Genomic DNA, 12,096 nt, shown 5'->3' with positions numbered 1-12,096 from the left:
TACATGATACACTTATGCATAAGGGGATGGTTTAATAGTGTTAATATAATAATACTTGCACCCTAAATTTATCTAGTCCGACAAAGCATTACTTGGTGACAATCTGATGATGGCCAATGGTATTAAGCTTAAAAGAAAGCTGCCTTTGTTTTGATTATTACTTTGTTTTTATTTTTTTTTAAAGTTACTTTTTTCCCTCATGAGGCTTTGTCATTCCATGCCCCCCTTAAAACCAAACAAAGGCAATACTCAGCTGATAAAAGCCTTTCAGCAAGCTGTCTATAAACCTAGGTATGGTTGGGGAGTGGAAGCTCAGTAGGTGCTTATTGTTGCTGCTGCTGTTGTTGTTGTTCCTGCGCTGCGAGTTGTTCAACCTGCTGCTGAAGGCGCTGTGGATGGCGGTGCTGGATGAGTGGGACTAATCGCGTAGGGAGGGCCCTGGGTAGCGGCTGCTCAGTGCAGCAGTTGTTCAACCTGACGCTAGCAGCGCTGTGGACGGCGGTGCTGGACGAGTGGGACCTCTCGAGTAGGGAGGGCCCTGGGTAACGGCTGCTCACAAGGTGGCTGTTGTTGCCGTTATTGTTGTTGTTGTTCCCGTACAGCGAGTTGCTCAACCTGCCGCTGGCGGCGCTGTGGACGGCTGTGCTGGGCGAGTGGGACCTCTTAAAAGAGGGCTCGGGCTAGCAGCTGCTCACAAGGTGGCTATTGTTGTTGTTCCTGTGCATTGCGTTGTTCAACCTGCCGCTGGCGGCGCTGTGGATGGTGGTGCTGGGCGAGTGGGACCTCTCACGTAAGGAGGGCTTGGGCTAGCAACTGCTTAAGAGGTGGCTGTTGTTGTTATTGCTTGTTGTTCCTGTGCAGCGAGTTGTTCAACCTGCCGCTGGCGGCGCTGTGGATGGTGGTGCTGGGCGAGTGGGACCTGCTATGTAAAGAGGGCTCGGGCTAGCAGTTGCTCACAAGGTGGCTGTTGTTGTTATTGTTGTTTGTTGTTGCTGTGCAGCGAGTTGTTCAACCTGCCGCTGGCGGCGCTGTGGACGGCGGTGTGGGCGAGTGGGACCTCTTACATAAGGAGGGCTCGGGCTAGTAGCTTCTGAGGAAGTGGCTGTTGTTGTTATTGTTGTTTGTTGTTCCTGTGCAGCGAGTTGTTCAACCTGCCGCTGGCGGCGCTGTGGATGGCGGTGCTGGGCGAGTGGGACCTGTTATGGAAAGAGGGCTCGGGCTAGCAGTTGCTCACAAGGTAGCTGTTGTTGTTATTGTTGTTTGTTGTTCCTGTGCAGCGAGTTGTTCAACCTGCCGCTGGCGGCGCTGTGGACGGCGGTGCTGGGCGAGTGGGACCTCCTACATAAGGAGGGCTTGGGCTAGCAGCTTCTCAGAAAGTGGTTGTTGTTGTTATTGTTGTTTGTTGTTCCTGTGCAGCGAGTTGTTCAACCTGCCGCTGGCGGCGCTGTGGACGGCGGTGCTGGGCGAGTGGGACCTCTTACGTAAGGAGGGCTTGGGCTAGCAGCTGCTTACAGGGTGGCTGTTATTATTGTTTGTTGTTCCTGTGCAGCGAGTTGTTCAACCTGCCGCTGGCGGCGCTGTGGATGGTGGTGCTGGGCGAGTGGGACCTGTTATGGAAAGAGTGCTCGGGCTAGCAGTTGCTCACAAGGTAGCTGTTGTTGTTATTGTTGTTTGTTGTTGCTGTGCAGCGAGTTGTTCAACCTGCCGCTGGCGGCACTGTGGACGGCGGTGCTGGGCGAGTGGGACCTCTCGCACCGGGAGGGCTCGGAGCAGCGGCTGCCCGTCGACCGCATCGTGCTGCACCAGCGCTTCCGACACCACCTGCACGACATCGGTGAGTGAGTCAGCCCACTGCCGGTCTGAAACAGCCTCTGCTGCCGGCAAGCGCCTCGGTGGAAGTGTGTGTAACACTCGGTTCACAATTGCTGAGGCAAACGTGACGTCATTTCGATGTCACACGCTGTATCGAAGATGGCATGAGATGTGTATCGACTTTCGTGATCCTTCGAAATTTAGGAGACGCCATATTTGACTTGGTCGTTTTAATTGAAACTCGCCTTTGGTGGGTTTCTTACCAGGTGTTTATAATTAAAGTGCAGCTGCTCACTGAGGTCGAGGGTGGGCTATAATTATCGTATGGCCGCGAAACTGGCTGGATATGGTAATGCGTTAATGGGGAGCCGATTGAGGAACGAAAACAAATTAGTACCAGTTCTGGACACCAGGTGCAAATCTGGCGCTCTATACTGTCTGTGTGACGGTATGTCATTCATACTGTCATTTGACAAGCCATAATATGAGTGAACAGTATGGCTATTGAGAAGAGTGCACGCATACTGTTGTATAACTGCTTCATGTGAATAGCACCAATTACAGTGCTGCATCGAGAGAGTATCGTCGACTGAAAGGTGTGAGGAGATGCTCAGTGTCATTAAATGGTTGTTGTTGTTGTTGTTGTAGTCTTCAGTCCTGAGACTGGTTTGATGCAGCTCTCCATGATACTCTATCCTGTGCAAGCTTCTTCATCTCCCAGTACCTACTGCAACCTACATCTTTCTGAATCTGCTTAGTGTATTCATCTCTTGGTCTCCCCCTACGATTTTTACCATCCACGCTGCCCTCCAATACTAAATTGGTGATCCCTTGATGCCTCAGAACATGTCCTACCAACCGATCCCTTCTTCTGGTCAAGTTGTGCCACAAACTTCTCTTCTCCCCAATCCTATTCAATACTTCCTCATTAGCTATGTGATCTACCCATCTAATCTTCAGCATTCTTCTGTAGCACCACATTTCGAAAGCTTCTATTCTCTTCTTGTCCAAACTATTTACCGTCCATGTTTCGCTTCCATACATGGCTACACTCCATACAAATACTTTCAGAAATGACTTCCTGACACTTAAATCTATACTCGATGTTAACAAATTTCTCTTCTTGAGAAACGCTTTCCTTGCCATTGCCAGTCTACATTTTATATCCTCTCTACTTCGACCATCATCAGTTATTTTGCTCCCCAAATAGCAAAACTCCTTTACTACTTTAAGTGTCTCATTTCCTAATCTAATACCCTCAACATCACCCGACTTAATTCGACTACATTCCATTATCCTCGTTTTGCTTTTGTTGATGTTCATCTTATATCCTCCCTTCAAGACACTATCCATTCCGTTCAACTGCTCTTCCAAGTCCTTTGCTGTCTCTGACAGAATTACAATGTCATCGGCGAACCTCAACGTTTTTACTTCTTCTCCATGGATTTTAATACCTACTCCGAATTTTTCTTTTGTTTCCTTTACTGCTTGCTCAATATACAGATTGAATAGCATCGGGGAGAGACTGCAACCCTGTCTTACTCCCTTCCCAACCACTGCTTCTCTTTCATGCCCCTCGACTCTTATAACTGCCATCTGGTTTCTATACAAATTGTAAATAGCCTTTCGCTCCCTGTATTTTACCCCTGCCACCTTTATAATTTGAAAGAGAGTATTCCAGTCAACATTGTCAAAAGCTTTCTCTAAGTCTACAAATGCTAGGAACGTAGGTTTGCCTTTCCTTAATCTTTCTTCTAAGATAAGTCGTAAGGTTAGTATTGCCTCACGTGTTCCAGTATTTCTACGGAAACCAAACTGATCTTCCCCGAGGTCGGCTTCTACTAGTTTTTCCATTCGTCTGTAAGTGGTATACAGGAGATAATAACGAAATTCGTAAACGAGGATGATCTTGGTGTGGTACCTGAAAGAAGAACGCATCCTATGCTGGTCGAAGTTACTGATGAGGTTGCTGTTGCTGTAACTTACCATGCATCACGTGACATGGGTAGTGCTAGTACTCGCGCAACGGCACGAGAATTGTCCATCCCGTGGTCAACAGTATGGAAAGTTTTGCGATCTATTTTACGCTGGTACCCATACAATACCCAAACGGTGCAGCAGACGAAACCTTATGATCCGCAGCAGTGTTCTCGATTTGCCCTTCGGGATCTGGCACGGATTGAAGTCATGATACGCGGCTGCGCGATATTCTGTGGTGTAACGAGGCACATTTTACACTACGGGGTCCAGAACATACAAGGAACTGCCGAATTTGGGGTACTGTTAAACCGAGTATTGTGCACGATGGGTCATTGCACTCGCCATATGTGACTGTGTGTGTCAGGTGTTCTGTGAATTCTGCACGTTATCGAGACGTCCTTGTAAAGTACGTGATTCCTGCTTTGGAACAGCGCGATGTGTGGACCCCGCTATACTCATGGAAGAGCGAGCAACACCCCATTTCACTCGCCCATGGAACATCTGCTTAATGCAACACTCCACAAACGTGTTATCCCAAGAAGTTTTCCAGATGCATGGCCTGCAGGATCACCTGATCTGAGTCGACGTGCCTTTCGGCTCTGGCGCTATCTAACAGATCGCGTTTACCAGGTACACGTTCGGTCTGTAACTGATCTGAAGGCCAGTATACACGAACACGTAGTGATAGACCCTACTAAACCCGCAAGACAGGACAGGTAGTTGCAATTGGGGAAAGGGGCCAAAATGAGCGGCTGTAAGTAACACTCGAACACACATAACTTTATTTATTTGACCAAACATTGCAGTACAAATTCTTGAACTTAGTTATCGGCTGAATACGCCACACTACCTTATCCCTTAAGGGCACAACCACTTTAATGGCTAAAAGTCATTAACTCCAAATTCAGACGCCTAAGGAATATTTAGAAGGCCTTACGTTAACTAAGTTCTATACTTTGGCTGAAGGTCCAAATATCTAACACTTGAAAAGCAACAAACTTAATTTAAAGATGGCTGAAAGTCGATGATTTAAGACTCAAGGTAAAATTAAATAAAAAAACACAAGACAGAAGGCCTTATCTTCAACAGCTCGAAAGACAAAGATCCTTAATTTAAAAACAGCTAAAGGCCCCATGACTTAAAACTCAAGGTAAAATTAATTTAAACAACAAAGCCTTATCTTAAATTAGGCTGAAAGCCCCAAACAATCTAACATTTGACAAGCAAGGAACTTTAATTTTAAAGCGGCTGAAGGCCCATGACATGAAACACCACTAAAAACAGTTCAACTTTAATTCAAAACCATGAGCTGTGAACCATACAAATACACACAACAGAAAATAAGAAAAGGCAGTGCAGCTAATGGAGCTCAGAAGTTTCGGTGGTCGGCCAGCACTTGAAATACTAACGATTACTTAGGTGAGACAGGCAGTCGGCCCAACCATTCTCGATTCGACGACAACCCAACCAACAGACAGTCAACAGACCCGCAGTGCAAACGTAAAAGACATGGACGCCCACAACCAAGCATACAATAAGCTGTTGAACTACACACCATGCTGGACAGCGTCAACAACTGTGAGGAAAGGACACTGCCTAAATTAACGTTAACGTCCAGGGCAGGTAACTGGAACGTTAACGGCCACAAGGCAGAAAATTCTGCTGGTGCACTTCAATTGCAAATAACCAGAGTTAGACTCCGCCAGACGGTGGCTAAACCTTCGCTTACTCGAAAACACACGTTGTTGCTCGCGGGAATGTCCCTACGGCCAACAACGAGAAGCAAACGGCACTGTATGAACAGTCTTGACTTGCTGGTAAATTAAATCCAAACCCAACTTTCGTGTCCAGGGTCTGTGAGCCACAGACCTCGTAGCAATGGGAACAGCACCACACACTCCGACACTGCGTAGAGACCTCCAGCGGGCCCGGCCAAACTACGCCCCACGGAGATTTCCTCGCTGCTCCACCCCAACCGACCGACTGCTCGCACACAGCACAGCTGGAAGCTATAAGCACCAGACCAAAGATAGTACAGGGTTATTACAAATGATTGCAGCGATTTCATAAATTCACTGTAGCTCCATTCATTGACATATGGTCACGACACACTACAGACACGTAGAAAAACTCACAAAGTTTTGTTCGGCTGAAGCCGCACTTCAGGTTTCTGCCGTCAGAGCGCTCGAGAGCGCAGTGAGACAAAATGGCGACAGGAGCCGAGAAAGCGTATGTCGTGCTTGAAATGCACTCACATCAGTCAGTCATAACAGTGCAACGACACTTCAGGACGGAGTTCAACAAAGATCCACCAACTGCTAACTCCATTCGGCGATGGTATGCGCAGTTTAAAGCTTCTGGATGCCTCTGTAAGGGGAAATCAACGGGTCGGCCTGCACTGAGCGAAGAAACGGTTGAACGCATGCGGGCAAGATTCACGCGTAGCCCGCGGACAATTGGCTCATGCCACAACTGGAGACCGACAGCGCCGACTTCATCTTTCAACAGGATGGTGCTCCACCGCACTTCCATCATGATGTTCGGCATTTCTTAAACAGGAGATTGGAAAACCGATGGATCGGTCGTGGTGGAGATCATGATCAGCAATTCATGTCATGGCCTCCACGCTCTCCCGACTTAACCCCATGCGATTTCTTTCTGTGGGGTTATGTGAAAGATTCAGTGTTTAAACCTCCTCTACCAAGAAACGTGCCAGAACTGCGAGCTCGCATCAACGATGCTTTCGAACTCATTGATGGGGACATGCTGCGCCGAGTGTAGGAGGAACTTGATTATCGGCTTGATGTCTGCCGATTCACTAAAGGGGCACATATCGAACATTTGTGAATGCCTAAAAAAACTTTTTGAGTTTTTGTATGTGTGTGCAAAGCATTTTGAAAATATCTCAAATAATATAGTTATTGTAGAGCTGTGAAATCGCTTCAATCATTTGTAATAACCCTGTACAAGGTGCGAATATCGATACACACCGCTGCTGCCTCTCACGGAGAGAGCGAGCAACAGCATAATCGCTATAACTAAGGGAAACCAAACACAGAAGAGGAGCCAAGATTTAAACCAACGCATAACATGAGCCCAACACAGCTCACGTTGCCGGCCGGAGTGGCCGTGCGGTTCTAGGCGCTACGTCTGGAGCCGCCTGACCGCTACGGTCGCAGGTTCGAATCCTGCCTCGGGCATGGGTGTGTGTGATGTCCTTAGGTTAGTTACGTTTAAGTAGTTTTAAGTTCTAGGGCACTGATGACTACAGCAATTTAGTGCTCAGAGCCATTTGAACCACCTCACGTTGCTCAGATTCAACCGGAACTGCTTCGTGCAACTGTTGATCACGATGTCTCACAATGAACAAACTGTGTAAGCGGCAGCTTATAATAAAATCAAAACTACGCCTTTCTCACTTGTTTGACTTTCCCTGTCCACATCCTGGTCCTAACCCACTACAAACAGAAACATTTAGACACGTCTTTCTTGCATTCGCGACGTCACAATTTCACCTGGTGGCAACAATTGGAACTAATGTTTTTCCAGCGTAATTCTATTCTTCATTAACACATTAGAATACCTACAAATTTCGCTGCCATAGGAGAACTACAGCCGATCCTGGACCTCTGTAAGTTACTGCACTTTAATTACAACCATCCGGTATAACAAGTTATCTCTTATGAATGTATGTGTGGTCGGGAATGGAAATCTGGTAACTGCATCTGTCTGCGAAAATTCGGAATTCCAGTAATCAGCAACTCTATAATCAAAGAAGATTTGTAAGTGCATGAATTTCTCTTAACTGTCAATAACTAGGCTTCTGCTATGCAGTTGCACATGAAGCAACTTTCCACCGTTTTTGCTTCACCTACAAAGTTTAACAAAACGGGCTTACGAAGATTTCATTGCCTGCCATCGATATGCTGTTTCAAAACAAAAGCACACTCAGAATCTCTCGAAAACGTGTCGGTGTTGGTACAATTTGTTGTAATAAAATGACGAAAAACGTCATATTTGTCATCAAAGAATTTTCGTATTGGATTCTTTTCGTATTATACAGAGAGGCGCCCATAAAACCGGCCCGAACCGGAATGCGAACGCGCGTTTGTTGTCCAACAACAGTAGCGTGTGAGTAGTTCATACGGAAAGTAGTCGCTATAAAGCGTGTACTTCATTGTCATGCCTTACTCCATTGAAGAACGTTTGTTCATTGTTGAACAATATGTGCGATCTGAATCCATTAAAGTTGTTCGTGACACTTTCATGAATAGTTTCCTATAAGTAGTATTCCTGCAAAATCAACGATTCAGGATCTAGTGAGAAAGTGGCGTTCGACAGGAAGTGTTGTTAATTCAGAGATAGATAAGGCACCGACTGAACGTACACCTGAAGTTGTGGCAAACGTGACGGCACACATTAAAAGTCCCTACAAGTCAACACGACGATTATCACAGCAATATGGAATATCTCGCAGGTCATGTCAACGCATCCTTCGTGGCTTAAAAATGAAACCTTGCCGTGTGAGTGTTGTTCAGCAAATAAAAGAAGTGGACAAGGGTAAGCGTACACATTACTGTAATTGGTTGCTGGAAAATTTCGCTGGGAGACATCTTGATACGTTCCTCCTTTTTTCGACGGATGAAGCTCGGTTTCATCTGTTGAGTTACATTAATTCACAAGACACTGGGCTACAGAGAATGCCCACGGCTTACTGCAAAAGCCGTTACACGATTTAAAAATTGGTGTACGGTGTGCTGTATCTGGTAACAGAATTGTCAGGCAATTGTTCTTCAACGAAACTGTCAACACACATGTTTACTTGCAACTCTACAATGAATTTTCGGCTCCGTTAACTCCTATGTTGTGCATATTTCCAGCAAGATGGGGCAACTTCTCATACGTCAGATTTGTCCTTAGCTCGTATACATACTGATTTTACAGACGAGAGGATCATTAGTAAGGGCTTGTGGCCACCCCGCTCTCCCGACTTGTCACCATGTGACTTTTGTCTGGGGATGTCTAAAGGCTAGAGTCTACCGCAACAATCCCAGAACACTTGACACATTAAAAAACAACGTATGTGAAGAACTGTCGAACATTTCACAAAGAGTAGTGAAAAGTGTTTTTCTTAACATGCTTAGACGTGCACAACTTTGCTTGGATGTTGGCGGAGAACAATTTGAACACAGACTTTAAATTCCTTTCTAAAATATGTTTATTAAACTAATAAAAGTAAATCTGTTACTTAAACTGTTAATTACGTAGTTAATAATGAAACTGTACAATAAAAATGTAAGAAAGTGATGATGTATGTTGATTTTCTTTATTCGTATTTCTTTCAGTGCTGGGGCGGGTTCTATGTGCGCCACCCTGTAGCTTATGTGTTATGAAAGTATGCCGTTTTAAGGCACCAGTGCATTGAAAACTTATCAGAAACACGTTGTTTATCGTACAATCTGATATAATTAAGTGTCAGGTAATGATATATTCACAGTTACAACCTTAAAGTGAAACAAGCCAAATGGCATGGTCGAAAGCTGCATGAGTTCACTGTGGCGTAGCAGACAGAAGCACGAATCTGCGAAGTGTAAAACAGTTGGTTCGTGTACTGCTACTTCCAAATATTCTTTTTATTCAATTTATTGTTTCTAAGAGATAGAGGTTACTATTCCTTGATCCTTCGATTCACGACACGTGTGGCTGACGTGACGATCAGAACAAAACATTCGCCTCAGAGTGAACTGGAGGCTAATCTTTTCTTTACCGCAGGGTACATTAACCTCGGAGTTAAATCAAAGTGTTCGCAAATCAGCCAGCACTGAATCCAATAACGTTTATATTCGACCTGTTCATTAAGGTATCTCAACAACATAATTTTTAGGTAAATTGAAGTATTAGTTTCAGGGGTCCGTCTGTAATCAGAAACGGAGCGATATTGCATCTCTTTCTGGATAAGGGGATTAGTTGTGCAATTCCTTTTATTAGTGTGGCTAATCAGTCTTAAAATGTAGTGTCTGAAATGTAAAATGAGAAAGAGTGCCTCCTATTATAAATAAAGTAGATCGTGCTGTCCAGAATGCGCAGACAATACCAAAGCACGAAAGTCGATAGCAGGTCCTACAGGCTTCGGCCCTGCATGTGACGTTAAAATGACGTCATGGTTGCTTCAGATGTTGTCAACTGACTATTAACACGAACTTTAGTGGTTTTCGCGTGGCGTGCAACACAATGTCAATTTCATCTTTATAGCCGACAGCTGCACTTTATTATCACTGAACAAATATGTAAACAAACGCAAAGCAGCAAGTTCTGTTATTATACATAAACTGATGTGCACAACTCAAGAACGGAAGTAATTTTCGCATGGTGTGAGAGTGCCAATACCACCGGCCGGTGTGGCCGAGCGGTTCTAGGCGCTACAGTCTGGAACCGCGCGACCGCCACGGTCGCAGGTCCGAATCCTACCTCGGACATGGATGCGTGTGATGTCCGTAGGTTAGTTAGGTTTAAGTAGTTTAAGTTCTAGGGGACTGATGACCTCAGATGATGTCCCATAGTTCTCAGAGCCATTTGAACCATTTTATTTGAGAGTGCCAAGTAACACAATTCGATGACACTTGGACCAAATACAGAGTACAAACGTTAACTGGAAGAAATACGCAATGAGAAGAACGGAAATGACACTTTTATTCAAAGACGATAATGAAATTGAACTGACTGTGATTCACGATCGTGCCCTGGACATTACAAAAAGCGGGATTTAGTTCTTAACAAGGTGCGTGATCACCACGGACGACAGTGTATGTTCTGCAACGTGCTCCCATGTTGGCCACATGGTTGGTCAGGAGTTCTTGTGCTACGGTTTTCCCTCCCTCCACGAGCGCGTTTTCATGTGGACGTGCTGCTATATGACTCCCCAACGCAACCCACACGTGCTCAGAGCGCTACAAGTTGGCGTAACGGGCAAGCCAGTCCACTCGCCGAATATTCTCTCGTTGCAGCACCATCGCACTGTACTTGGCAAGAAATTTAGATTGACAAGTAAAATGTTTGAAGTCGACAGTGTATAAGGCTATACTGAAGTCTAAGATACTTTAGTTGTACGAAAATATTTTCCAATGATACACTGCATGAAGTACCACTGCAAAATACTTTGTTTTGAGTGTTTTTTATTGTGGGACAGTGGTAAGGTGTGTGACTTTTTTGTATAAAGGTTCTGCCATTGTAGTTACGTACATATTATTAATTTAAGAGGTGAAAGTATATGATGTTCCTATTATATGATGCACAAATAAATTTTGTATGTGAGGAAGCAGCTATTATTTGATTAGTGAAAGGTGATGTGTGGTTTCACAGCAGCTCAATTTATTCTAAAAATGGTGAAAATTAATGCCATACTGGCAGTATATTCAGATAACAAGATTCTGGTACTGAAAACTTCAGCGCTCTTTAAACATTTGTCCAGTGGATTTGAAAAAGGAAGTACCAAGGTTTCTAGTGGCAGTATTATTTCAGATTGAGTTTGATTTTTAATAAAGGAAATCAACTATATCTCGTGTCTTTTACTGCACTGGCACGAAGGATAGCTCCAAAATTCGGTAAAGATAGGATATTTCGTTGTATTTAACTGATGTGGGCTGCAAAAGTGACAATATAGACAGAATCCAACATACCACACACAATCTTTGAAATTGTACTTTTGAGAAAGTGGTGTGGGCCTAAGTATTGGAAATATGTAATGAAAGGATGGCGATTACCGCAGTGTCACTTCTAGTTTTACTTGAGCCAGAATTGCTTCTTTAATGTGAGTGTCGGAGTTAGAGCTCAAGCCACAGCTTTAGAAATACTCTGTCTTAGCTTTTTGTTATCAGAAAGTGTTTGATGTATGGGTTTTCGTTTACGAGTGTTACGTCCATTAACTTTTTTGATGCCTTTGTGCATAAATTCCGCTTCTAAATCCAACATTCGTGCTTCCTCTTCTTCAGGGTGTATACGACCCGGGACAACCGGGAGATCCTGGAAAAACCCGGGAATTTTTTTTATCCGGGAGAAAACCGGGGAAAACCCGGGAATTTTTTAGAATTCCGGGAATTTTTCATTGTTTTAGTTTTCAGTTAAATTTTTGTGATTTTGGCTGGTAAGAACCAATACTCTAACAAAGGATATTACTGTATCCCGCTTCTGCAGAATAATGCTGCAGCAACAAAACATGAACGACAGAAAAAATAACGAAAAAGCAAATACGCCATATACAACAATAAAACACAGTGCTCATACAAGCGTCTGCCAACAGCAAAGTGT

At 44.5% G+C, this 12,096-nt stretch overlaps 1 protein-coding gene across 1 annotated transcript in view; it reads left to right on the top strand.

Annotated features, from left to right (window-relative positions):
* LOC126109750 (serine protease 33-like) overlaps positions 1 to 12,096 on the top strand; it is a 182,749-nt gene that overhangs the window by 138,461 nt on the left and 32,192 nt on the right. The window contains exon 4 of the mRNA XM_049914801.1: positions 1,689 to 1,834. Within this exon, the coding sequence (XP_049770758.1) occupies positions 1,689 to 1,834 (146 nt within the window). The remainder of the gene's footprint in view (positions 1 to 1,688; positions 1,835 to 12,096) is intronic.

The sequence above is a fragment of the Schistocerca cancellata genome, chromosome 12, assembly GCF_023864275.1.
Source record: "Schistocerca cancellata isolate TAMUIC-IGC-003103 chromosome 12, iqSchCanc2.1, whole genome shotgun sequence".
Lineage (NCBI taxonomy): Eukaryota > Metazoa > Arthropoda > Insecta > Orthoptera > Acrididae > Schistocerca > Schistocerca cancellata.
The sequence above is the reverse complement of the archived record's forward strand: the minus strand, read 5'-3'. Positions and strand labels throughout refer to the sequence as shown.